The 27,896-nt window shown below is 45.2% G+C and overlaps 1 protein-coding gene across 4 annotated transcripts in view; it reads left to right on the top strand.

Annotated features, from left to right (window-relative positions):
• Positions 1-27,896, top strand: part of DMXL2 (Dmx like 2) — a 113,615-nt gene that overhangs the window by 33,067 nt on the left and 52,652 nt on the right. For all 4 annotated transcript variants that reach the window (XM_077918492.1, XM_077918491.1, XM_028705439.2 and 1 more), the window contains exons 7-19: positions 1,502-1,680; positions 2,926-3,115; positions 6,248-6,422; positions 8,977-9,219; positions 11,198-11,475; positions 11,681-12,374; positions 14,363-14,484; positions 15,572-15,661; positions 17,888-18,005; positions 22,310-22,429; positions 24,176-24,403; positions 24,902-26,578; positions 27,467-27,577. In XM_077918492.1, coding sequence (XP_077774618.1) covers positions 1,502-1,680; positions 2,926-3,115; positions 6,248-6,422; positions 8,977-9,219; positions 11,198-11,475; positions 11,681-12,374; positions 14,363-14,484; positions 15,572-15,661; positions 17,888-18,005; positions 22,310-22,429; positions 24,176-24,403; positions 24,902-26,578; positions 27,467-27,577 — 4,225 coding nt within the window. The remainder of the gene's footprint in view (positions 1-1,501; positions 1,681-2,925; positions 3,116-6,247; positions 6,423-8,976; positions 9,220-11,197; positions 11,476-11,680; positions 12,375-14,362; positions 14,485-15,571; positions 15,662-17,887; positions 18,006-22,309; positions 22,430-24,175; positions 24,404-24,901; positions 26,579-27,466; positions 27,578-27,896) is intronic.

The raw sequence follows: 27,896 nt of genomic DNA, 5'->3' as shown, positions 1-27,896 counted from the left end.
TCCAAACATGGCCGAACTACAACTCCCATCAGTCTCAGCAAGCACCGCCCAGTAGCCTTATATATATATTCATTTTGGTCACCCTGGTGTAAATTGCTGAGTAAGATGGACCTTTGGTCTGACTCAGGTTAAGACAATGTCTAGAGAGGCCCATTCTCATTGTCTCTCGTTGATCCTTCAAGGTTTATTGGTTCTTCATGGGTAGAAAAAAAGAGAGTTGAGAAAGACCACCCGTCCCTTGTGCCTCTTGTGTTGAACAATGTAATCTGTGGTTTCAATCTCACCCAAATAGTTAAGTGATTAACTTTTCATTTAATGTGTTCATCACCTTATATTAGTTATCCAAACCCTTTTAAGTGCAACATTGGCAAACACACTACTGTGGATAGTTCACTTGTTAAAGTACCCTGTTTCCCCGAAAATAAGACAGTGTCTTATATTAATTTTTGCTCCCAAAGATGCGCCAGGTCTTATTTTCAGGGGATGTCCTATTTTTCCATGAAGAAGAATACGGTACACATTTATTCTCTAATTGTGAGTCAGCCAGACTCCGCCAGGGCAGAGCAAGCAGCAGGCGGCAGCTTGTCCTGGTGGTGGCACGGGCTCTCTGATTTAAAGAGACCTCGCACTGCCTGAACAGCTCCGGCTGCGCTGCGGCCAATCAGTGAGCTGCACGGCGGCACCCTCCGCTATGGTCCAGAGGAGTCAGGCTTCGGCGGCCTTATATTCCGGGGAGGCCTTATATTCAGGGGAGCCCTTATCGGGGAGGTCTTATTTACGGGGGGGGGGGGGTGCCTTATATAGTAAGAGCTGTTCGGCAGTGGAATTTGCTGCCAAGGAGTGTGGTGGAGTCTCCTTCTTTGGAGGTCTTTAAGCAGAGGCTTGACAACCATATGTCAGGAGTGCTCTGATGGTGTTTCCTGCTTGGCAGGGGGTTGGACTCGATGGCCCTTGTGGTCTATTCCAACTCTATGATTCTATGATTCTATGATATTACAGCGAGAGGCAAAACTGGAAGTAGGTCTTATTTTGGGGGGGATGTCTGACTTTCGGGGAAAGACGGTATATTCCATAGGTAACGATAACAGTAACGCAAACAATGGTCTTCAGAAGACCATTTTGTCTGCTGCAAAACCAAGGCAGAACTGGTGATATTATTTATATTTTGTTTCTTCTGTATGGCCAATTGTCATTTTGGTGTTGGATCTCAATTATGGGGGAGAAGCATTGAGCTGTGCCCACCATATAGGAAGCAGTATCTACACAGATGGGAAGCATCTGTTGAGGGTTTCAGGCAAGTTTCTCCTAGTCCTATCTGCAGACCCTAGCAATTGAACGTGGGACCTTCTACATGCAAGAACATCAACTGAGCTAGGGCCCTTCCTCCTTCCCACATCACTACAGCCCTAATCTAATTTCCTGCAGCTGTTTTTTTTAAAAAAAAACCACAACTGTAATTATGCACGTACACTGTCAATTTGCTATGTGTTGGTTTGTCTAGGATGATTGTCTCTTAAAAGTCTGGTATCCGATGACTGGTTGGAAATCCTCTCTTCTCCCCCAAGAGAGTGAGGAACAGAAAAGGACCTCCACGCCTGTTCATTTCGCCTTTGTGTATCTGGCACATCCTCGATCGGTGACGGGCTTTTCGTGGAGAAACACAAGCAAGTTTATGCCCAGGTTTGAAATCGCTCCTCCTTCCCCGCCTCTAAAAAAGGGTTCAAACCTGAGTGCAAAAACATAGGCACCCGTCACACATTAATTTTACAGTTTGCATGCTATAAATTAGGGAGTCCGTGCAAGGGAATTACAGTGGAACCTCGGTTTTCGAGTGTCTCGGAAGCCGAACAATTCGGAACCTGAATGCCAAAAACCCGGAAGTAATTGCTTCCGTTTTTGAACACATCCCAGAAGTCGAACGGCATCCGAGGTGAGTTTTTCCTCCCCCCTCCCCCTTTGCAGCCAGCCCATTGATCCTTGGTTTTTGAACATTTTGGAAGTTGAACGGTCTTCCAGAACGGATTACGTTCAAAAACCGAGGTTCCACTGTATCTTGTATAGAAAGGTTAGGCAAGTAATGCAGAGAATCCCAGGCCCAGGGCCCAATGAGCTTCCTTACAGATCCTATTCATGTTTACTCAGAAATAAGTCTCACTTGTGCAAGGATTGCATCCTTAGCCAGATGCAAGGGACATGTGGAAGCCCAGTTGCATTTTTTTAAAAAAAGCAATTTTACTTTTTTTTAAAAAAATACTTTTATGGCTGAAGCTGTGTTGAAGGCTGGTCCTCATGTAGCACCAGAGACTGCTTTTGAAAACTTTCTTCAGTTTCAGAAGTAGCTTTCCCTGAGCTGGCTGCTGTTCTTGGGGTTTTGGGGGGGCACGGGGCGGGTAGAGAGTGGTAGTTTGGACTGGAAGGGAGGAGAAAGGAGTGAAATGAGCTCCACTGTTCTTTGCATTTTTGCAATAATTTATTGGTGGTTAGATCTAAGCACGGTTGGGACACTGGGAAGCTATTATGAAGCATCACTCCTAATAGCAAACACAGCTGATGAATGCTGGCAGGATTGGAGCCTCTAAGGCAGGCATAGGCAAACTTGGCCCTCCAGATGTTTTGGGACTACAACTCCCATCATCCCTAGCTAACAGGACCAGTGGTCAGGAGCAAGAAAGGTGATGGCATGCTCAGAGGAACCCAGAAACCAGCCCCATGTCCAATAAGGATTGTGCATGCTCAGTAGCCAGGGAATATAGATTTAACAGTGTAGGTGAGCAGAGCAACTTTTAGGAGGGGAGGGCTACGCTGCAACATTTTGCTGCAGGCCCCATGTCTCGTTTCAGACACCCATCTTACACTCCATACTTTCCCCAGTTCTATGAACCTTTAAGCTACAAGTGCCAATAGCCCTTCTTGCATTGCCTTTAGGGGGTCTGTTTGCAATGTGCTGCTTACTTCCTGCCTTGATGGTATTTGCCGGCTGTGGGCAGAGACCTTGTTACCCGAAGACAGCCTTCTGGGGGAGCAGATTTGCGAGACCAGCACTTCCAGCATTAGCAGCAGCAGCAGCTTCTCCCGTTCCGGAAGGCACAAGGACAACATCCAGCACGCTTTAGAGGTATGGCGAGCTAAGCAGCCCGTTTCCCAAGTCTCGTTTTTATGTCTTGAGCTTTAGAATTCACATACGTATATTTTATATTTATGCTAACTTTTTCTTTTTTTTCTTTCTTATTACCACGTGTTCCACTGTAACACAGTATACATCGCTGATACGATAAAACAGAAAAGCAAAAAAAAAATTATTATTTTTTTAAAAATGAAATATCATCCAAAATATACTTCTAAATTACAAACTACATGGTTTAGATCAGGGGTGTCCAACCAGTCGACCGCGATCGACAGGTCGATCCATGGTCGATCGTGGGATCCTTATCAACAACTTTGACCTGCCTCCCTAAAAAAAGCTCAACACATCTGAACTCCCTCCCAAATGGGTAGATTCCCCCCCCCCCCCCGGGAGTAGATTGCAGTCTTTTGGGAGTTGGACATCTCTGGTTTAGATCAAAGATGGCGCCTACACTCAGGAACACACAGACCCTTCGTTCAATTCCTATAGCTGCATGATGAGAACCAGGTGGAAGTAAGTGATAAGAATCATCTTCCTATTGTTATCCTTTCCACCAGGGTAAGCAGAGGCTATGACCTCACAAGAGTGCCTTCTAGGAATTTCCAGGAATTCCATGTGTCTTAACCCTTTGCTCACCTAGCAAACGTGGAATTTTATATTTTGGCTGGAGCGCACTTTCCCCACAAAATGCAGGCACTGCAAGGCTTGCTGTCTGGCCCTTAGGACTCTCCTCAGGCCAAGCCCCTCCCCATCTGTGCTCTGTTCCCTCCTCAAGTGCTTCTGCTTGCCTGGGATTATGTCACTGAACTGGGATGATGTCTGCTGCTTGCCTGGATGCTTGGAATGTAGCCTATTGTGCAATGGCCACATCTGTTGCTCCGCCCATTTTGGCTCTGGCCCCGCCCCCAGTGCCATGTGGCCCCTGCAAGGCTGCCTATGACGAAGTATGATCCCTAGGGCTGAAAAAGTTCCCCCGCTCCTTCCGTAAAAGCATTGGAGAGCTAGGTCTGTTAAAGTCAACAAATATGTGGCTGTGAGACAAAGCAATGCTTCTGTATACAGTGGTACCTCGCAAGACGAATGCCTCGCAAGACGGAAAACTCGCAAGCCGAAAGGGTTTTCGGTTTTTTGAGTTGCTTTGCAAGACGATTTTCCCTATGGGCTTGCTTCGCAAGACGGAAACGTCTTGCAAGTTTGTTTCCTTTTTCTTAACACCGTTAATACAGTTGCGACTTGACTTCGAGGAGCAACTCATAGCACGCAGTGTGGTAGCCTTTCTTGAGGTTTTTGAAGACTTTGGTGATTTTTGAAGCTTTTCCAAAACTTTTCCGAAAACGTGCTTCGAAAGACGAAAAAATCGCAAGATGAAAAAACTCTCGGAACGAATTAATTTCGTCTTGCGAGGCACCACTGTACCTTCATCCCACTCTCAAAAGAACAACAAAGCTACTCCTGCCTGCTCTTGTTGGCCTGTAAAGTAGAAATCAGTACACAACTGGATGTGAATCTCAGGCCCCATCTGCACTATACATTTAAAGCAGTATCAAGCCACTTTAAAGAGTGATGGCTTCCCTCAAAGAATCCTGAGAAGTGCAGTTTGCTAAGGGTGCTGAGAGTTGTTAGGAAACCCTTCTTCTCTTCATAGAGCTATGATACCCAGAGTTCCCTGGGAAAAGGGACTGGATGGTAAACCACTGCGAGTTGGTCTTGAATGGGGTAACTGTGCCCCTGAAGGACCAGGTTCACAGCCTGGGAGTCATTTTGGACTCACAGCTGTCCATGGAGGCGCAGGTTAATTCTGTGTCCAGGGCAGCTGTCTACCAGCTCCATCTGGTACGCAGGCTGAGACCCTACCTGCCCGCAGACTGTCTCGCCAGAGTGGTGTATGCTCTAGTTATCTCCCGCTTGGACTACTGCAACGCGCTCTATGTGGGGCTACCTTTGAAGGTGACCTGGAAACTGTAACTAATCCAGAATGCGGCAGCTAGACTGGTGACTGGGAGTGGCCACCGGGACCACATAACACCGGTCCTGAGAGATTTGCATTGGCTCCCAGTACGTTTCTGAGCACAATTCAAAGTGTTGGTACTGACCTTTAAAGCCCTTAAAGTCCTGTATACCTGAAGGAGCGTCTCCACCCCCATCGTTATTATTATTGCTCTATGAGAGGAATGGGGAAGTCCTGGCCACTCTCAGCACTCTTCGCAAACTACACTTCCCAGAATTCTTTGGGGGATACCCTGAGTGGTATGGTACTGTTTTAAGTGCACAGTGCAGACAAGACCCTAAAGGGGAAAGCCCAATGACTGCATTCTGTTTTTAGCATACGTTTAAATTTGTTTACTTACCAAAAAATAATAATCTATATGCTGCCTTTTGACCTCATTGTAGGTCATTTATAGCTAATTTTACAATGAAATCACACTCTAAAGACATTATGTATCTGAAAGTAGTTCCAAAGTAGGTGCCAGCACACTAAAGGCCGAATTTCAATACCATATGGAACAGATCTCATGAAAGAGACAGATTATATATATATATATATATATATATATATATATATATATATATAGTTAAAATAGGGACGTGGGTGGCGCAGTGAGTAAAACCGATCGCATGGTCGGCGGTTCGAATCCCCGCGGCAGGGTGTGCTCCTGTCGTTTAGTCCCAGCGCCTGCCAACCTAGCAGTTCGAAAGCACCCCCGGGTGCAAGTAGATAAATAGGGACCGCTTACTAGCGGGAAGGTAAACGGCGTTTCCGTGTGCGGCTCTGGCTCGCCAGAGTAGCTTCGTCACGCTGGCCACGTGACCCGGAAGTGTCTGCGGACAGCGCTGGCTCCCGGCCTCTAGAGTGAGATAGCGCACAACCCTAGAGTCTGTCAAGACTGGCCCGTATGGGCAGGGGTATCTTTACCTTTACCTTTATAGTTAAAATTAAATAAAAATGAGTCATGTACCAAGCTTTTAAAGGTTTCTTCTACTAGAAGAGGAAATGAAGTGGAAGGGATTTATTGTTAGTTCTGCCGAATTTTAGAAAGAGAAACTATTTGTGTTTTCCATGGTTGAGTTCTCATAATAGGCCAGCCTTATGTGTGCGCTCTCTCTCTCTGTCTCCTGCTTCAGACAATTCATCACTTGAAGAACATGCGAAAGGGTCAGCGAAGGTCCTCCGTACTGATCACTCACACTGAGGATCTCCCTGATCAGCTGGGAACACACGAGGTTCAGCGGCACATTTCCCACCACGCTAACGCGCTCTGCCATTTCCACATAACTGCAAGCATCAACCCGAACACAGGTAAAAAGAGAAGCAATTCATTTCCTGGGAACTTGGTCCACAGGTTGTCCTAGGGAGACCTTGAGGAATGGAATCTTTCCAAATTCTAATGCAAACTCACCTGATCTGCACCTCCTAGGCCAGCCTTCATTAGGTGTTACCATTGTGGAGCTGCCCAGAGGTTATTGGACTCTCTGGACGCAGGTGGCACTGTGGTCTAAACCACTGAGCCTCTTGCGCTTGCCGATCAGAAGGTTGGTGGTTCAAATCCCAGTGACGGAGTGAGCTCCCATTGCTCTGTCCCAGCTCCAACCTAGCAGTTCGAAAGCATGCCAGTGCAAGTAGATAAATAGGCACCACTGCAGTGGGAAGATAAATGGCATTTCCGTGCGCTCTGGTTTCTGTCACGGTGTCCCGTTGCGCCAGAAGTGGTTTAGTCATGCTGGCCACATGGCCCGGAAAGCTGTCTGTGGACAAACGCCGGATCCCTCAGCCTGAAAGCAAGTTGAGCGCAGCAACCCCATAGTCACCTTTGACTGGACTTAACTGTCCAGGGGTCCTTTACCTTTTACCTATTGGACCAGGGGTCAGCAAACTTTTTCAGCAGGGGGTCAGTCCACTGTCCCTCAGACCTCGTGCGGGGCTGGACTATGTTTTTTGGGGAAAATAATGAATTCTGATTCCCCACAAATAACCCAGACAGGTATTTTAAATAAAAGCATGCATTCTACTCATGTAAAAACACCAGGCAGGCCCCACAAATAACCCAGAGATGCATTTTAAATAAAAGGACACATTCTACTCATGTAAAAACACACTGATTCCCAGACCGTCCATGGGCCAGATTGAGAAGGTGATTGGGGTGGATCCGGCCCCCGGGCCTTAGTTTGCCTACCCATGTTGGACTCTCAACTCCCCTCAGCCCCAGCCATTATGACCATGCTGAGTGGTGTAGGGATGAAATCCAGGAACCAGTGGCCTTGGAGATGCTCACCAGGTTGGAAAAGGCTGTCCTAAACTAATGTGCAATTTGGAATTTATCCCGTGCTTGACTAATGTGTGATTTGGAGTGCATCTGTCCTTCATTTAGCACACTTACCTGAAAGTTGAGGTGTGGCTTAAAGTAACAAGCACACCCCCCCCCCAAAAAAAATATTCATTTTCCTTATGTGTTGTGTCTGCTAGATTGTAAGTTTGAGGGTTGGCTGAGGAGAGCTAAAAATAAGTTATATAAATTAAATGTGGAAATGGAGCAAAGTGGGCTTAGACAGAATTAGATTAATTATTTCATCCCTATTGTCCTGTGTGAAAATGCCAGGAAAGATGATGTGTGTTTTCCTTGCTTTGGGCTCCCTGCCTGAGGCTTGTGCATGTTTAAAGAAAACAGTGTTTATGGTGACATTGTTAATTGTACTTCTCGGAAAGCACTTTCCCCCCACATTAACGAACGTTATCTTGGCCTGTTCTAAATGTTTTGTCATATGTATATTTGGATTTCCTTTCTGTGGCGCACATTAGAAACACGGCTTATTTAAGGGACCCTTTGTGCAGTTTACATTTGTGCAGTTATTTCTGTGTTAACATCATCATCATCATCATCATTATTATTATTATTATTATTATTATTATTATTATTATTATGCATTATTACCTGTCCTTCGCCAGCTGGTTCTGGTGTGGGTTGCAACAATTTAAAATCCAGAATTAAAAACAGCTGAAACAAATGACAATACAAGAGTAGGACGGGTCATGAAATATTGGGCTCTTTGGTTGATTCCTCCGGATTGAGGCTTGCATGCTTCCTCAGCTCCCCATCACATAGTTTGCTGGCAAACTCTGGCGTGTATTTGCCCTCCAGACCAGAATAGGAATTCATACATGTGAAGAGGATTTCCAGATTCTGGTTTAGAGAGCAGATGCGAATAAAAAAAATATTTATTTACCAATTATTAGCTATATTTACCTATTACATTAAAAGGGATGCAGAAGGTGCTGTAGACTAAACCACTGAGCCTTGGGCTTGCTGGTCAGAAGGTCGGCGGTTCGAATCCATGCGAGGGGATGAGCTCCCATTGCTCAGTCCCTGCTTCTGCCCGCCTAGCAGTTCGAAAGCACATCCAAGTGCAAGTAGATAAATAGGTACCACTCCGGCGGGAATATAAACGGCGTTTCCGTGCGCTGCTCTGGTTTCTCCAGAAGCGGCTTAGTCATGCTGGCCACATGACCCAGAAAAAACTATCTGCAGACAAACGCTGGCTCCTTCAGCCAGGAAAGCGAGATGAGCGCCGCAACCCCAGAGTCATTCACAACTGGATTTAACTGTCAGGAGTCCTTTACATTTACCTTTTACCTTTTTCCTTGCAAACTGAAAATGAAGCCGAGAGAGAGTTGCCATGCCCACAGTTCTTGAATGACCCTCCATGCTATGGTTTAGGTCCATCTTCTAGAGCACACATCTTCTATTCCTCAACTTTACAGTCATTTATGCAAGACCGCTTTCCTGCAGAAATATAAATTATCTCTTAAATATCTTAGACTTCTTTCCTTTGGGGGGAAAATGGTTTTGTTTCCCCAGACATTCCGCCAGCTTTGCTGAAGACGGCTTTTCACTTGGATGAAGGAAATGAAGGCTTTGTGGTTCATTGGCTAAATAACAAAGAATTCCATTTTACGTCCTCCACTGAAATTTTTATGCAACACCTACGGGAGCTTACAGATCAACAGATGAAACAAGCAGAAGAAGATGCTGACGAGGAGGAAGCAGAGGAAGAGAAAGAGAGGGAGAGGGAGAGAGGTTTGCTGATGAAACTTGATCACGGTTAGTAGCATGGCTTTCTTTTCCCTGATGTCTGCATTTGATGAGTATTTAGAATGGGGGTGGGTGAAAATTGGAGCTGGGATTTAAAAAAAACTATATATCAAGTCTCACAGTGGCCAGACAGATGCCTATTGTAAACCCGCAAGCAGGACTTCAGTGCAACAGCACTCTGCCCAAGTGATTTCAAGCAACTGGTATTCAGAGATGTATGACCTCCTACAATGGCGTTGGAAAATAGCCTTTGTGGCTAGTAGCCAGGGATATCCTAATCCTCTATAAATTTGTCCAATCCTCTTTTAAAACTGTCCAAACTGGTAGTCATCACCACAACTTGTGGGATGTTTCTATTAGCATCCTATAACAATTCTTGTAAATGACTTGAGAGATGTAACGAAGACTCTTTTCTTCCTTTCAAAATGATGTACAGTGGTACCTTGGTTCTCGAACTTAATTCGTTCCAGAAGTCCATTTGATGTCCGAAATGTTTGAAAACCAAGCCACAGCTTCCGATTGGTGCAGGTGCCCCATAAACAATAGCCAACAGCCGCATCGGACATTCAGCTTCTGAAAAGTGTTTGAAAACCAGAACACTTACTTCCGGGTTTCCGGCATTCGGGAGCTGAAATACTTGAGTACCAAAGCATTTGAGAACCTGGGTTCCACTATACTGAGCCTCATGCATGCTGTTTCGTTGTCAAAAGGGTAGCTTGGTACAATCTACACAGAATATTTTCCTCTAAAAGAGAAAGACTTCCTAATTTGTAGGTAACAGCACATGAGCAGCTAGACCAGGTCGTTCTGCAACTGTTCACTATCCCCAGCTCATAGTTGGTATGGGAAGGAACTAGGGGACCACAAAATGTTGCCAAGGAGCACCAGAAGCTGTCTTATACTGTGTCAGGCCACTGACCCATCTACCTCAGGAGAGCCAGTGTGGTGTAGTGGTTAAGAGTGGTAGACTCGTAATCTGGTGAACCGGGTTCGCTTCCCCGCTCCTCCACATGCAGCTGCTGGGTGACCTTGGGCTAGTCACACTTCTGTGAAGTCTCTTAGCCTCACTAACCTCACGGAGTGTTTGTTGTGGGGGAGGAAAGGAAAGGAGATTGTTAGCCGCTTTGAGACTTCTTAGGATAGTGAAAAGGCGGGATATCAAATCCAAACTACTCCTCCTCCTCCCCTCCTTCTTCTTCTCCTCAGTATAGTCGACTAGCAGTGACTAGCAGCAGGGTTTGCCTTACCACTCATGGTTTGGGTTAAACAAACCATCAACCCAGGTTCAGATGACACAGCAAGCCAGGCTCTGGTTTGTTTTGCCTGTGGCAGCAGAATGTTTGGAGTGCTGTGAGAACTTCTGAGCAGTGAGCACAAGCCTGCTACTTCTTCACACTAAAACATGGTTTGTTTTTAAACCAGGGATGAGAAACCTATGGCTCTCTGGTTGCTGTTGAACAACAGCTACCATGATTGCTGTCCGTTGGCCGGGCTGACTGCAGTTGCTGCTTTTTATTAGACCCTCTAGTTGCTCATGACCTAGAGGTCTGTAAGTGGCATAGACATCTAGAGTCTAGCAGCTTCTGGAGGGCCACAGGTTCCCTACCCCTGTTTTATTTGCATACTGTTTGTTTGTATACAGTTGTTTTATTTGTATACTTTTTATTACAACAACAAAAAACCATTTAAGTGGTTTACAGTAGGCAGTCTAAAACAGGGCTTCCCAAACTTGGGCCTCCAGCTAATTTTTTGGGACTACAATTCCCATAATCCCTGACCACTGGTCCTGCTACCTAGGCATGATGGGAGTTGTAGTCCAACAACAGCTGGAGACGCAAGTTTGGGAAACCCTGGTCTAAAATACACAGTAGACCGTCTAACTTATAAATAAAGCACAAGTTATATTTATCTTGGAGGGTAAGAAAATACTTTGATGTGCAAACTGGTCCAATGTATTTTGTTTCATGTATTTTACCTTTGATTCCAGAATTGTCTCTAGATAGAGAGTCTGAGACGGGGACTGGCACGGGATCCTCAGAACATGAAGATGGGGAAAGAGAAGGGAGCCCCAAAATCCTTTCACCAGCTGCCTCGCCCATGCCGCTTCCCACTGTCTTGTTAGATAGGAAAATTGAATTGCTCCTTAAGGAATGGAACAAGAACCCAGACATGCTATTTACCATCCATCCCGTAGACGGCACCTTTCTAGTGTGGCACGTGAAATATTTGGATGAGTATAATCCAGGGATCTTTCGGCAAGTTCAGGTATAGTGTTTCAATGGAAACTGCAAGTGGCCCTTTGCGCCTTGGTTGTCGAACGTTTCGGAAGTCGAATGGTCTTCCGGAACGGATTACGTTCGACAACCGAGGTACCCCATATACTTGGGGCAGGGAAAAATTGGGACTTTTCCTATAAAAATATTACTATTTGCCTTAACACATTCGCCTTATTTCCTTCCCTTTCCTCTAGGTTACATTTTCTTCTCAGATCCCCGTCGCGTTTCCGTCCGGCGACGCCAGCTCCCTTAGCAAAAACATCATGATGTATGCCTGCACCACATCCGCAAAAGAAATCAGCGAGGCACTGCTCCAGAAGAGAACTAGCATTTCCGACAGCCTGTCTGGATGGAGGCCGGGATGCTCCCAGGACAGCTTCAACGCAAACATCACGGTGCCCACAGTCATGATGGTTTCTAAGCACATAGACGGCTCGCTCAACCAGTGGGCGGTTTCTTTTGCGGACAAGTCTGCTTTCACAACGGTGCACACAGTCACCCACAAGTTTAGGTACTGTGGGCACCGCTTTCATCTCAACGACCTTGCTTGCCACTCGGTGCTCCCGCTCCTGTTGACGTCTTCCCACCACAACACCCTACGGACCCCAGAGGCCGATCAGCCGTGGGACTCTGATGGCTTGAACAAAATGATGGACCCCATGAGGCACCTGAAAGGTTCTTCCAGGCAGCAGTTTAGGAACGCAGCGACGCTTACATTCCACGATCCAAATGCCATCTACAGCGAGCTGATTCTGTGGCGCGTGGACCCCATTGGGCCTTTGTCGTACACGGGTGGAGTATCGGAATTGGCTCGTATCAATTCTCTCCATACCTCTGCCTTCTCCAATGTGGCCTGGCTCCCAACTCTTATTCCTAGCTATTGTCTCGGTGAGTGCTGTTGTTGTATACGATAAAACTTGACAGAAGCCAGGTTTTGTTTTTTTAAAAAGAAGATAACCTTTATGAGCCATGACTTTGCCCGACTTCCAAAAATATTTCTTCTTATTTTAGTCCCCCCTTGGGGGAATGCTCTTCTGTATTTTAGTTCAGAAGTTGTATGAAAAGGTAAACCCTTCTAGTTGAAAGTTTTATTTTCCTGAGTGTTTGAGCGGCATAGCAAGCAGTTAGTGCAGAAAATGGGTCTGTGGTGTGGCAATTGTGCCTCTCTCCTTCAAGGCGAACTTTGAGTTATCAGGCTGTATCCAGCTAAGTTTTACACAGGTTGACCAATGGAAATCATTGGACATGACTAACTTTGCAATGGATACGGTCTGAGTAAAACTTGATTTGATAAAATCCTTTGGCATTGACATGCCCATCCTGTAGTTACTGGCTCTGTAAACTCATTGGCATAGCAGTAATCCTGCCGGAGGTGGAAAGGCCCTTTTCTCTACTCCCGGCATAGAAACGCAGCAGACTAATGGAGGACAGACAGAGTTCTCCATCTCTTCTGTGCCACCTCCCAGCAGGCTAGTAACTTTTGTGGACTTACTTGCAAGGTTATGCTATGCAGTTTATATCCTTTAGAATCCCATATAATCTAACTGCTGATATGAAGAACCGTCTGTATTTTTTGTTTCTTGTCCCTTATGAATCAGTGTTACTGTTTTGTCACAGTTTTTGCCTTTTGGGGATGCTATACTGAAATGACTTGTTGGTAGTGTAATTCTTCAGGGGCCCGTAGAAGTTAAATCTCTCATGTGGTTGAGCAGTTGCATCTGTGCCAACCCTAAGACTGCAACCCTAAGTCCATATATGGGGGAATAAGACCCGTCAGATTCAGTAGGTGTAGTTGGACGTGGTTTAGTGAGATGTAAACAAGATGTAAATGTCAGTCCTAGCTTTCACATGAAGCTGGTAAGGGGGCATTCAGAAGTTTTTGCTTTTGGTTTCGATTAACCACAGTTTGGTGTGTCATATGAACCTAGAACTGTGGTTAATATTGACTATGGCTAGTTCAAACAAGTTAGTTTTGTGAACCACCATTTGAAGCTGGCTTGTTTGAAACTGACCATAATAAGATTAACCACAGTTTTCTGGGTTTATGTGACACAGCAAGCCATGGTTAATCACGCCTGAACTTCTCATGGCCAGCGGGCCAAAGGAGAGTGAAGGTGAAACAATGTGAACTCATGTGGGTTCACCAAGCCTTAGTTTCACCAAGCCATAGTTTAGTGTGTCATGTGAAAAGAGCCAGTGGATTTTACTTATGAACAGACATGCATAGGCTACAGAAGCACTCAGCCTGCCATTTTATACACTGCAAATGGCAAGGCATATTTTGAACTGTGGCAGCCTATTTTTATATCATTATGCCCCTCACCTGACCCCAGTATATCTGTAACTGAGAGAACGAACACCAGCTTGGATTTCAAATTGATAGGCAGCAGACTATTTCAGAAGAAATGAATGCAGCATGCGACAGGCAGGGTGCTGCAGTGCGTAATATGGTTTCAGGGTAGGGATGTTCCAAACTCGAGCCCTGATTTTTGGTAAGAGATGGAGGTTTTACAACGGTGTCCCCATTTTCATCTGTTAAATGTTGAAAGGGCATAGACAAGCACTTCCTGCAAAACAACCTTATTTCAAACTCAGCTAGAAGTTACGAGACTGTAGCAACATTCATAATAGTAATAATAATAATAATAATTTATTATTTATACCCCACCCATCTGGCTGAGTTTCCCCAGCCACTCTGGGCGGCTCCCAATCGAGTGTTAAAAACAATACAGCATTAAATATTAAAAACTTCCCAAAACAGGGAATTTGTCGCATTGGTGGAATATTACAAAACTGCTTAATGCCTCTCCAACCATCACTGCTAAAACATATAGTTTACATTAAATGTCAAAAACTGATGCCTGCTTTTAAAATAGGTACCTACTGCAATTCTGCGAGTGCTTGTTTCGTGGCATCAGATGGCGAAAACCTGAGGCTATACCAAGCTGTGGTGGATGCACGGAAACTTTTGGATGAACTGAGCGACCCAGGATCCTCTGTAAGAAGTTGTTGCTGTTGTTATTTATTTTTATTATCATTTATTAAATTTATATACCGCCTTTCATTCTAAAATCACAGGGCAGTTTCCAGCATAGAAACACAAAATACATAATATAATAACAAGAGCTAAAAAAGAAAAACTCCCCCCCCCCCCCGCCGCCCTTATCCTGTAAATATATGTACAGGATTTTTTAATGCTACCATCATCACAGAGGTGTCTGTGGAGCAAATTTATTGATTGAAAATGTATTGTCTTGTAACTGTATTGTAACTTTTGAATATGAATATATATATATATAGTGCCAGACGAGTTGCCCTGGGAGAGCATTGTTAATATGCTTCCCAAAGAGGACAACAGAGGCATCTTGGGCAACTATTTTGGCTGGTAACCTCTGTGACTTTTCTGTCAAATTACAGGTACTGAATAGAGGGCAGCTATTCATAAGCTAAGGATAGAACTTAAAAGGGGAGTGCAATTTGTACAATCAGGTTGCAAAGAGAGTGAGAATTCATACTAGCGGCTGCATTATTTTCTAAACATCAGACCACACACAAACTAAGGGACGCGGGTGGCGCTGTGGGTTAAACCACAGAGCCTAGGGCTTGCCGATCAGAAGGTCAGCAGTTTGAATCCCCGCGATAGCGTGAGCTCCCGTTGCTCGGTCCCTGCTCCTGCCAACCTAGCAGTTCGAAAGCACGTCAAAGTGCAAGTAGATAAATAGGTACCGCTCTGGCGGGAAGGTAAACAGCGTTTCTGTGCGCTGCTCTGGTTCGCCATGAGTCATGCTGGCCACATGACCTGGAAGCTGTACGCCAGGTCCCACGGCCAATAAAGCGAGATGAGCACCGCAACCCCAGAGTTGGTCACGACTGGACCTAATGGTCAGGGGTCCCTTTACCTTTACTTACACCAAACTAAAACCATGATGATCTAGAGAGCAAGGTCAGCCAAACCCCCATGCTGGCTTGGAGTCCAACAGCACAAAGTGGCTACCAATAGCCAGATGCTATTGGTACCAACGGAACTTCAGCTGCAGTTATTAGCTCGAAATACAAATATTATCCCAACTTCCCTTCTATTTCAGAAACTCATCGGTGAAGTTTTTAACATTGTGAGCCAGCAATCAACAGCTCGGCCGGGATGCATTATTGAACTAGATGCTATAACTGATCAGGTAAAAAATTAGTTAACCCTCTAATGGGTCATTTAACCATGCTTGGTGCTTGTTTGTTTGTTAATTAAAGACCCAGGAGTGGGGAAATGGTGATTAAAAACCAGGAATCCTTGCTGACAGTAGGGATGGGCAACCTTTCTCAGCTTGTGTGGGTAGAGATTGGGGCCATGTGTTGGTGGTGGGCTGGGCCAGGGGAAAATGGGCCAGAGAAATAGATACAACAGACTTTTGCTCAGTATGCTACATACCAGCCACACAAAATTCTGAGGCTTCCCTTCTTAGGACACATCCACACCTTACATCAAAAGCAACATTCATGTCACAATCATGGCTCCCCGACAAATTTAAAAAATACTGGGAACTGTAGTTTGTTAAGGGTGCTGGTGGCACTGACGTCTAAACCACTGAGCCTCTTGCACTTGCCGATCAGAAGGCTGGCGGTTCGAATCCCTGCGCCGGGGTGAGCTCCTGTTGCTCTGTCCCAGATCCTAGCAGTTCGAAAGCACACCAGTGCAAGTAGATAAATAGGCACCGCTGCGACGGGAAGGTAAACAGAGTTTCTGTGCACTCTGGTTCCCGGCACAGTGTTCCGTTGTGCCAGAAGCAGTTTAGTCATGCTGGCCACATGACCTGGAAAGTTGTCTGGGGAAAAACACCAATTCCCTCGGCCTGAAAAGCGAAATGAGCGCCACAACCCCCTAGCCGCCTGTGACTGGACTTAACCATCCAGGGGTCCTTTACCTTTATGAGGCTGATATTCCCCTCCCAGTGCGATAATTCCCATAGTCCCCTGGGAAGAGAGATTGGTTATTAAATCACTCTGAGAATTGTAGCTCTGGGAGGGGAATAGAGGTCTCCTGAAAACCTTTCAGCACCCTTAGCAGACTACAGTTCCCAGGATTCTTTGGGAGAAGCCATGGCTGTTCAAAGTGGTATGAATCTGCTTTAAATGTATAGTGCAGATGGGGCCTTACCTCACTCACACGTACATTCACTTCCATCCACCTTCGAATTACAAGATAATGGCCACCATCTGCTAGCTGCTACAGATGATTATGTCCAGTAACAGTTCAGTCCTGCACACGTCTACTCTGGAATAAACCCCACTGGGCTAAATGGGACCTACTCCCAGATTGCACACATAGTTGTGACAACTTTCTGTTCCACTGTTTTCCAGCAGAATATTATTTATTTAGTTTGAATGAGCTGTTGGTCTCTCTGTATTTTGTGTATGTTTACAAAATGGCATTGCCATGGGAATCTCTTTGTTACAAATGTTTAAATAATTGCTATCTTGCATTTTCCAGAAAAAATATAATTGTTTTATTATGTGCCTTGTTTGGGACCTACATGTTTAGAATAAATGTGCATAGGAGTTTTCAGGGGGAGGGGTTGGGATTCCCCTAGGATTTTAGCACCATTATAGCCAGCTTATAAATTTTAGGCCTTGGCAAAATAGTGTCAAATCCTCAAACCAAACCCTCCAAAAGGAAGTCCTTAGTGCATTAGGTTTTTTGTCTAGCTCCAATGGGATTTACTATTAATTTTGTTCCCTACTGTGTTAAATTAATCAACGGAACACATCCTGCGTAATTAATCAAAGAAAGCTTTGAGCTTACTCTGCTTCTGTAGCAAGCCTGCCGCAGATTTTTGAGCAGCATTTTGGATTCCCTATGTCGGGCTGAAATGCATGACTCCCAAAGCTTTTGCTAATGGTGAAGGAAATGATCCTGCCCTTTCCACTTTGGAGATCAAAAGGAGTCTGGGACGTCCTGCCAGGGACCAGGCTGGGGCTGATAGGAGTCAGTGTGGCAGCACCTGGGGGGCGATTGCTTGATGAAGACTAACCTAAAGACTGATGTGCATTTAGAAAAACAAAGCGGAAATCCCAGGAATGAGGAGCTGGAACAGCACTGAAGGCACCAAGCACCATGTGGCAGCTGTTCTGGATGGAAGCCAGAGCTGCCTTCTATGTAGATCAAGGGATGGGAAACCTTTGGTCCTCAAGATGTTGCTGAGCTACAACTCCCATCACTCCTGGCCTTCAGCCATGATCGCTTGGGCTGATGGGAACTGTAATTCAGCAAGCACCAGGCGGGCCAAAGCTGCCCCACACCTGAGATAGCTGATGATACAACACACATGGAATATGATTGGATACCTTGAACGTTCTTGTGCATAACTGTTTGGGGCAAGCTGTTGATTTCTGTCTAACACTCTTTCTAGTGTGGGTCAAACACGCAATTGCTTCACGTCTTTCAAGAGGACTTCATTTTGGGATACAAACCGCATAAAGAGGATGCGGAGCTGAAAGAAACGGAGATATTTTTCCAGCCCTCCAAAGGTATAGTGAAGCACTTGTACTCTGCTCTTATCCATAAGCAAGGAATCTTTAGGGAATATTGTGGTGCCCCTGGGAGGCAGCGGAAGATCTCCTGCTGGATGGGATCGACTAATCCAGCATCCTTTTCCCACAGAGGTCAACCAGATCCCCCTAAGCCAAACGTGACCGCCGTCTTCCTCTTCTGTTCATGCGCTCCAGCAGCCAAGATCCTAGCCATTGGGTCTAGTAGCCTTGCATAGCCCTATCCTTTGTGAATTTCTCTAATCCTCTTTTAAAGCTCTCGAAGTTGGTGGCTGTTATGAAACTACATCTTGTGGTAGCAAACTCCATAGTTGAACTAAGTACTATCTACTTTCCCTTGTTCACTGAGTGGTTCTGGGTCCTATTATGGGGGAGGGAGGGAGATAAATGCCTTTCTCTACCCCCAGCCCATGCATCATTTTTTTTTACATTTTTATCATGTTCCCGCGGCTGGGCCAAAGCCGAAAGGACGCTCAGTTGCGGATATGCCTGGAAGCGAAAGGAAAGTCCAATGCTGTAAAGAAAAATATTGCATAGGAACCTGGAATGTAAGAACCATGAACCTGGGAAAGTTGGAGGTGGTCAAAAATGAGATGGCAAGAATAAATATTGACATCTTGGGCATCAGTGAACTAAAATGGACGGGAATGGGCGAATTCAGTTCGGATGACCATCACATCTACTACTGTGGGCAAGAAACCCGTAAAAGAAATGGAGTGGCCCTCATAGTCAACAAAAGAGTGGCGAAAGCTGTACTGGGATGCAATCTCAAAAATGATAGAATGATCTCGATACGAATCCAAGGCAGACCTTTTAACATCACAGTAATCCAAGTTTATGCACCAACTACTGGCGCTGAAGAAACTGAAATTGACCAATTCTATGAAGACTTACAACACCTTATAGAAATGACACCAAAGAGGGATGTTCTTCTCATTATAGGGGACTGGAATGCTAAAGTAGGGAATCAAGAGATAAAAGGAACAACTGGCAAGTTTGGCCTTGGAGATCAAAACGAAGCAGGGCAAAGGCTAATAGAGTTCTGTCAAGAGAACAAGCTGGTCATCACAAACACGCTTTTCCAACAACACAAGAGACGACTCTACACATGGACATCACCAGATGGGCAACATCGAAATCAGATTGATTATATTCTCTGCAGCCAAAGATGGAGAAGCTCTATACAGTCAGCAAAAACAAGACCTGGAGCTGACTGTGGCTCAGATCATCAGCTTCTTATAGCAAAATTCAAGCTTAAACTGAAGAAAGTAGGAAAAACCACTGGGCCGGTAAGATACAATCTAAGTCAAATCCCTTATGAATACACAGTGGAAGTGAGGAACAGGTTTAAGGATTTAGATTTGGTGGACAGAGTGCCTGAAGAACTATGGATGGAGGCTCGTAACATTGTACAGGAGGCAGCAACGAAAACCATCCCAATGAAAAGGAAATGCAAGAAAGCAAAGTGGCTGTCCAACGAGGCCTTACAAATAGCGGAGGAGAGAAGGCAAGCAAAATGCGAGGGAGATAGTGAAAGATACAGGAAATTGAATGCAGATTTCCAAAGAACAGCAAGGAGAGACAAGAAGGCCTTCTTAAATGAGCAATGCAAACAAATAGAGGAAAACAACAGAATGGGAAGAACCAGAGATCTGTTCAAGAAAATTGGAGATATGAAAGGAACATTTCGTACAAAGATTACCATAATAAAAGACAAAAGTGGAAAGGACCTAACAGAAGCAGAAGACATCAAGAAGAGGTGGCAAGAATACACAGAGGAACTATACAAGAAAGAAATGGATGTCTCGTACACCCCAGGTAGTGTGGTTGCTGACCTTGAGCCAGACATCCTGGAAAGTGAAGTCAAATGGGCCTTAGAAAGCACTGCAAATAACAAGGCCAGTGGAAGTGATGGTATTCCAGCTGAACTATTTAAATTTTTAAAAGATGATGCTGTTAAGGTGCTACACTCAATATGCCAGCAAACTTGGAAAACTCAGCAGTGGCCAGAAGATTGGAGAAGATCAGTCTACATCCCAATCCCAAAGAAGGGCAGTGCCAAAGAATGCTCCAACTACCGCACAATTGCACTCATTTCACACGCTAGCAAAGTTATGCTTAAAATTCTACAAGGAAGGCTCAAGCAGTATGTGGATCGAGAACTCCCAGAAGTGCAAGCTGGATTTAGAAGAGGCAGAGGAACCAGAGACCAAATTGCAAACATGCGCTGGATTATGGAGAAAGCTAGAGAGTTCCAGAAAGACATCTACTTCTGCTTCATTGACTATGCAAAAGCCTTTGACTGTGTCGACCACAGCAAACTATGGCAAGTTCTTAAAGAAATGGGAGTGCCTGATCACCTCATCTGTCTCCTGAGAAATCTCTATGTGGGACAAGAAGCTACAGTTAGAACTGGATATGGAACAACTGATTGGTTCAAAATTGGGAAAGGAGTACGACAAGGCTGTATTTTGTCTCCCTGCTTATTTAATTTATATGCAGAATACATCATGCGAAAGGCTGGGCTGGATGAATCCCAAACTGGAATTAAGATTGCCGGAAGAAATATCAACAACCTCAGATATGCAGATGACACAACCTTGATGGCAGAAAGTGAGGAGGAATTAAAGAACCTTTTAATGAGGGTGAAAGAGGAGAGCGCAAAATATGGTCTGAAGCTCAACATCAAAAAAACGAAGATCATGGCCACTGGTCCCATCACCTCCTGGCAAATAGAAGGGGAAGAAATGGAGGCAGTGAGAGATTTTACTTTCTTGGGCTCCATGATCACTGCAGATGGTGACAGCAGCCACGAAATTAAAAGACGCCTGCTTCTTGGGAGAAGGGCAATGACAGGCCTAGACAGCATCTTGAGAAGTAGAGACGTCACCTTGCCAACAAAGGTCCGTATAGTTAAAGCCATGGTCTTCCCAGTAGTGATGTATGGAAGTGAGAGCTGGACCATCAAGAAGGCTGATCGCCGAAGAATTGATGCTTTTGAATTATGGTGCTGGAGAAGACTCTTGAGAGTCCCATGGACGGCAAGAAGATCAAATGCATCCATTCTTAAGGAAATCAGACCTGAGTGCTCACTGGAAGGACAGATCGTGAAGCTGAGGCTCCAGTACTTTGGCCACCTCATGAGAAGAGAAGACTCCCTGGAGAAGACACTGATGCTGGGAAAGATGGAGGGCACAAGGAGAAGGGGGCGACAGAGGACAAGATGGTTGGATAGTGTTTTCGAGGTTACCAGCATGAGTTTGACCAAACTGCGGGAGGTAGTGGAGGACAGAGGTGCCTGGCGTGCTCTGGTCCATGGGGTCACGAAGAGTCGGACACGACTAAACGACTAAACAACAACAATCATGTTCCCACTTACTTCCCTTTTTTTCTAAGCATTACCATAACATTTTAAAGAGCCATGCCTTCTCCCAATGATTCCTGAGAGCTACTGTTTGTTAATGGCTCTGAGAGTTGTTAGGAGACACACGCCCCCCCCCCCCCAAATGGAGCTACAATTTGCAGAGTTCCCTGGGAAGAGGAATTGACTGTTAAACTGCTCTGAGAATTGTAGCTCCTTTGAAGAATGAATAGTACGTAGAGCCAAAATTCCCCTAAGGGTATCTGCACTGAGGGCTTGGCAGCTGCTGGGGCTATTCAGAGGACATTCTCCATATATTTCCAATATATTTCCGATTTGACATCCTTTGCTAGTTGGTAATGCAGTCTTTAGTATCTGGCAGCTTTTGGTAGAAAACTTGTAACAGTATTTAACATTGAGCGGTTTATGACAATTCATGCGTTACAACATTTCGTACTGAAATATGCTAAAGTAATACACAAGTTGTCAACAAGTCTAAAACACTCAACTTTCAGATGAGACTTCACTTCCAAAATATAAAATGGAATTTGAAAGTGTGCCCTCAAATTTGGAACAATGACGTCAGAAGATTTTCTGAGTTTTTGTGACTTAATTCCGGCCTAATATTAGCAGGTTTTGTTTTTTAAATTAGATTGGCTTAACTTTTCTTTCTTGCATACACTTTTAGGTTTATTTACCATGAACATATTACTTAATGATTTACAGTATTTAAAATGCAGCAGAAAGTGGTATTTTTTTTAAATGTGATCCTTACAGCGCGGTCCATGTTTAATAAAATGTCATTGCCGCCCTGGGCATCTTTGGGAGGAAGGCTGGGCTATAGGTTTGTTTGTTTGCTTATAAATATAACTTACCTTGAAATGCCAGTTTGACATTAATATTTGGTTTTGATTTTGGACAGGTTATCGGCCACCACCCTTCTCCGAAAAGTTTTATCTAGTTGTAATCGAAAAAGACACAAATGGGTGTTCCATACTTCACATGTGGCATCTGCATCTTAAATCTGTTCAAGCATGTGTAGGTGAGTGAAGAAATTTCCAGATGAACATGTATTTTTACTCTAATCATGATCTGGTTGATTTAAGGCATTTTTTAAAAATCCTGCCTTGCAGCTGGACGAAAACACACAAAGCTAATTAAGGCAGCTAATAAGACAGTGTATAAAATCCAGTAACAATTCAATAGCAGAATTTGCAAATACCACCCAAGCCTCCAGACAAGCAGAGCTACAGAATGACTCAGTGATTGGGCATTTGCCTTTTATGCAAAAGGTCCCAGGTTCAGTCTCCAGGTGGAGCAGGGAACGTTCTGTGTCTGAAATCCCGGAGAGCCACTCTCATCCTGGAAATTCAGCATAGATAATAATGAACTCATTGGGCCAATGGTTGTGTTCAGTGTCACACTAAGAACAGTGTTCCATCATTGCAGGCATTTCTGCATGTGCAACAGAACGTTCCCTTCCTCTCCTCCTCCTGTAAAGGCCCTTTAAATATGTTCTGGTGGTTCCCCCAACGTGGGTTGTTTTGCATGCAAGTCCACGGCTCTGTGCGCAGACTGGCCCACCCTCATTTCAGCAGCACAACCTTTGTAGGCAAAAGGGCTGGGCAATGTATCGATAGGTCGTCCAGGAACGGTTTGAGGGCGAGAGGGCAATGGTGCCTTCATCGCAGGTGGGGCTTGCCTGCGCCTTACCTTCCTTCTCTGTTCCCTCCGTCCTCCCTGCACCGGGCAGCAGCGGGAGTGGCAGCAGTTTCACTCTGGTGCCTCACAGGGCTGGGGCCGATGCTGCTCGTTCCTCCCCTTTTCAACATTGCAATGTCTCACTACACTGCAATGTTCGGCTGGTGATACATTGCAATGTTGGAAAGCTGATATCGCCCAGCCCTAGTAGGCAAAGGGTCTCTGTTTGCACAAAAGATGTGTAACACTGATTTTTTTTTAATTGCTGCATTGCTGTCAGTGTGTTAGAATTATTCACTTGTGAGCATTTAATCATGGTAGTGACATGTCAGGAAACCCATTTCATGCTTCTTCTTAAGCTTGTGCATGGTCAGGCTGCATAAAATTGATCAGATGCATTAAGTTACATGCTCCTATCTCAGCCTTTCTCAACCTGTGGGCCCCCAGATGTTGTTGAACTACAACTCCCATCACCGCTAGCTAGCAAGGCCAGATCTCAGGGATGATGGGAGTTGTAGTCCAACAACATCTGGGGACCCACAGGTTGAGAACCGCGGACTCTTCAGTGGGATTTAATGACGATGCTAAGGATTGTAGGATGCCATCTGATGCACATTTACCTGGGCGTAAGCCCCATTGAGCACAGTGGGACTGCAACTCACTTCTGAGCAAACATGAATAGAATACCTCTGCACTCAGATCCTGCCTTCCCATCCAAACAGGATGCTAGGCTAGATGGGTCTTTGGCCTGAAGCGGCAGGGCTCTCCTTATTTCAGTTCATGCGCTTGTCTGTGGACATGCTTGATAGACATGTGCAAAGAGATCCTAGCAGGGAAATTCTGTCCACTTGAGATTGCTAGCAGCTGCTGTTCGGAGACATACTATGCCTCCAACATTGGAGGCAAAAAACATATATCAGGGTTAGTAGCCATTGAAGGTGTTGTCTTCCATGAATATGTCTAATCCTCTTTTAAAGCTTTTCACCCTGCATGCTATATCTAAACAAATCTTTGCCTATGTCTTAAATGGGAAGTATGTCCTTGTTACACACTGAACTTTTCTTTTTGTAATAATGCATCATTAAAGCAAAGTCTGCTGAAGTTCAACCATCAGGAAACCAGCTGGGCATACCTGGGCAACAGACAGCTGACTCATCTCCAGATACCTCGCCAGGTGCAGCACCCATGCCCCGTTCTTCATCTGTTGCTAATCTTCAGACGGCTAGTAAACTTATTTTGAGTTCTAGCCTGGTCTACAGTTGCCCATTGGATATTCCAGTTGGTGTGGAAGTTGTACGAGCTACTCCTTCTGCAGGTAAGACGACTATTCAGTACTTAGTTACACTGGTTCCTATAACTGGTTACCAGTCTTGAGATTTCTGCATTCATTGGTCCGCTGTAACCCTATAGATGCAAAAAAAAATATGGTTTGGATGTAGTTTTCACTCTTGTATATTGTGAATTAGAAAGATGAATTAGAAACAAAATGGATTGGAGACTGAAATGTTCGATACTGCTAAGAAATCAAAACAGATCTATCTTCATGCAGGCTTGTAAATAGCCAGTTGCCTGCAGACATTTCCTAGATGGAAAAAGCTTTTTAAATTTCAAGAGGGTGTAAGTTTCACTCTTTTGGACCACAGACCTGCCACAAATCAGCAGGCTAGTAACTTTTTGCGGGCTCTCTTAGGAGGCTGTGTTTGTGTCATGTAAATGATGCTTCAACTTGTGAACCACCCTGGGATCTTCAAATGAAAGACGGTATACAATTTTTTATAATGATGATAATAATGATAATCTCTGATTCATTTAGGACACCTGAGCTCTTCATCAATTTACCCAGTCTGCCTCGCACCTTACTTGCTGGTCACTTCCTGTTCGGATGACAGAGTCCGGTTCTGGAGGTGCTCTGTAGAGACGGTGGTGAACAGCAGAAATGAAACGAAGGAAACCTATCACTGGAAGAAGTGGCCTTTAATGAACGATTCGAAAGATGACGACAGCAGCACAGTGGGCATTTCGGGAAGGCCTGTTGCTGTCAGCTGTTCCTATACGGGGCGCTTGGCTGTGGCATACAAGCAACCCATGCAACACAACGGTTTTGTTTCCAAAGAATTTTCTATGCACGTTTGTATATTTGAATGTGAATCCACCGGAGGGTCGGAATGGGTCTTGGAGCAGACGATTCACCTGGACGATCTAGTGGAAGTCGGGAGCGTCCTTGACTCGAGAGTGAGCGTGGACAGCAATTTATTTGTATATAGTAAAATGGATGTATTTTTGAACAAGGACCGGCACCTGATGCCAAACACCAAGCATCTGGTCCACTTGGACTGGGTTTCGAAAGAAGACGGCTCACATATTCTGACGGTCAGCATGGGTGCCAATATATTCATGTACGGCCGACTTTCGGGAATTGTGACCGAGCAAACCAGCAGCAAAGAGGGTGTCGCCGTCATTACTTTACCACTAGGTGGTAGCATAAAGCAAGGCATAAGGTCCAAATGGGTGCTGCTAAGATCCATAGACTTGGTGTCCTCTGTAGACGGCACCCCTTCATTGCCAGTCTCCCTGTCTTGGGTAAGAGATGGGATACTGGTCGTGGGAATGGACTGTGAAATGCACGTCTATGCACAGTGGAAGCACGCCATGAAATCGGGGGGCAGCGAGAGCGACTGTTTCCTCGGCGAAGACTCCCCCACGCAAGATCCATTGAAGACCAGTTGGATGGCCAAGAAAACCAGCATCATCGACGGAGCGGGCATTGTGGACGATGTTTTCGGAACCCCCACTGTGATTCAAGACGGCGGGCTTTTTGAAGCCGCCCACGTCCTTTCTCCTACCCTCCCGCAGTACCACCCAACCCAGCTCTTGGAGCTGATGGACCTGGGTAAAGTCCGCAGAGCAAAAGCCATTCTTTCGCATTTGGTGAAATGCATTGCGGGGGAAGTTGCCATTGTGAAAGACCCCGAGTCGGCCGACGGCGGCTCCAAACGGCACCTCTCTCGCACCATCAGCGTAAGTGGCAGCACCGCAAAGGACGCGGTCAGTACGGGGAAAGAGGGGACCCGGGACTATACAGAGATCGACTCTATCCCTCCGCTGCCATTGTACGCGCTGCTTTCGGCAGACCAGGATTCCACGTACAAAACGGAGGAAGCGACCAAAAGGCCCCAAGGCTCACAAGACCATGCCAAAAGGAAGCCAGAGGATCACTATTCGGATCTGTTCCAGGTTCAGCAGGTGACGACGGACGACTTCATTGATTTTGAGCCAGAAAGGAGGGAGCATAAATCCAAAGTCATCAACCTGTCTCAGTACGGGCCGACTTACTTTGGGCGAGAGCATGCCAGCGTCCTCTCAAGCCATCTAATGCACTCAAGTTTACCGGGACTCACTCGCCTGGAGCAGATGTTCTTGGTCGCCTTGGCAGACACTGTTGCTACCACAAGCACTGAGCTTGATGAAAACAGAGATAAGCATTACTCAGGTAAACAACTTGCCCACTTTCTTGTGGAACGTTTATTGAGGCAATAGGGGAAGATGCGACATTTAGCAAGTGGCGCAAGACATTTTAAAATTAGTGTCCGAGTTCTTCTTGACCTCTGATTTATTTTAAATAAATATATTTCATAAATATATCCTGCTTGGGCCCACCCACACATCCCACATGCAACCAATCAGTCAATCAAGTCAAGTAACCTTTGTTGGCATCACATAAGAACATTCAAAATACATTCAGAATAGATAGGCCAGTGCGATCTCGTCGCCACCCCAACGGCACTGTCACCCACCAAAGGGCAGAAGAGGCGAGCAATCTGCCTCATCTCTGTGGGTTTCCAGCAAGGGCAGGATCCTGTAGCATACTTCGGCAACAGAAAATCAAATAGAGGAACTTAGCTACAGTCTTGGCGAGCTCCTGGTCTCTCCCCTGTAATAAGAAGCACATAACCTCCATCTCTGGTTTCCATTTTGGAATACGTAGATGGTCTAGAAATTGTTGGCAGAGATCATCATACATTTTACATTTAAGGGCCATGTGAGCTAGAGTTTCCACCAGGTGGGCATCGCATGGGCAGATCCTATCTCCTTCTGCCAAACCCGCAAACCTACCCCAAATCAGTCAATCAAATACCTTTATTGGCATCACATTATAAAACATTTCAAGTATCTGGAATAATTAAAAAGACAAGTGTGAAGCTATCAGGGGTTATAAGGTCACACTATGGTCATGTGCATTTGAATATTCTGCTATGCCCTGCAATATATAAATTGTTTTGAGAACCTTTTGTTTGAAAAGGCCTCATATGAATATTGTAACTAAGCAACACGGACACCTGCATGTATTGTGCTTTAACCGTTTGGTGCGTTTTCACAGGGAGAGAAACTTTAGATGAATGCGGCCTGCGGTACCTGCTAGCTATGCGTTTGCATACATGCCTTCTGACATCACTCCCACCTTTATATCGTGTTCAGCTACTTCATCAAGGTAAGTCGTTGGTGCGAACTGCCTGATGCGAATCACTCTAAGAAGCAGCAAGCAACGGGAAGAATAGGTTATCTAGTGACTGTGTGAGCCGTTGGGTGTTGACCCATGGCAGGGTCTCCTTGGTGATGGCTCCCCGTTTGTGGCGGTGAGGTCCCTCCTTTATTATTCAAGTTCAGGGGGGATTTAGAAACATTGCTGCTTAAAAGGTGTTTAGTGGCTGAAAGTTACTAGGAACTTAGAATTATTCATAGTGAGACTATGGGATTGGTATTTAGATGTTTATAATTGTTTTTAAATATTTTAAATACGTTGTATTTTA

The sequence above is a fragment of the Podarcis muralis genome, chromosome 14, assembly GCF_964188315.1.
Source record: "Podarcis muralis chromosome 14, rPodMur119.hap1.1, whole genome shotgun sequence".
Taxonomy (NCBI): domain Eukaryota; kingdom Metazoa; phylum Chordata; class Lepidosauria; order Squamata; family Lacertidae; genus Podarcis; species Podarcis muralis.
Note: the sequence above shows the minus strand (reverse complement) of the source record. Positions and strands in the feature narration are given on the sequence as shown.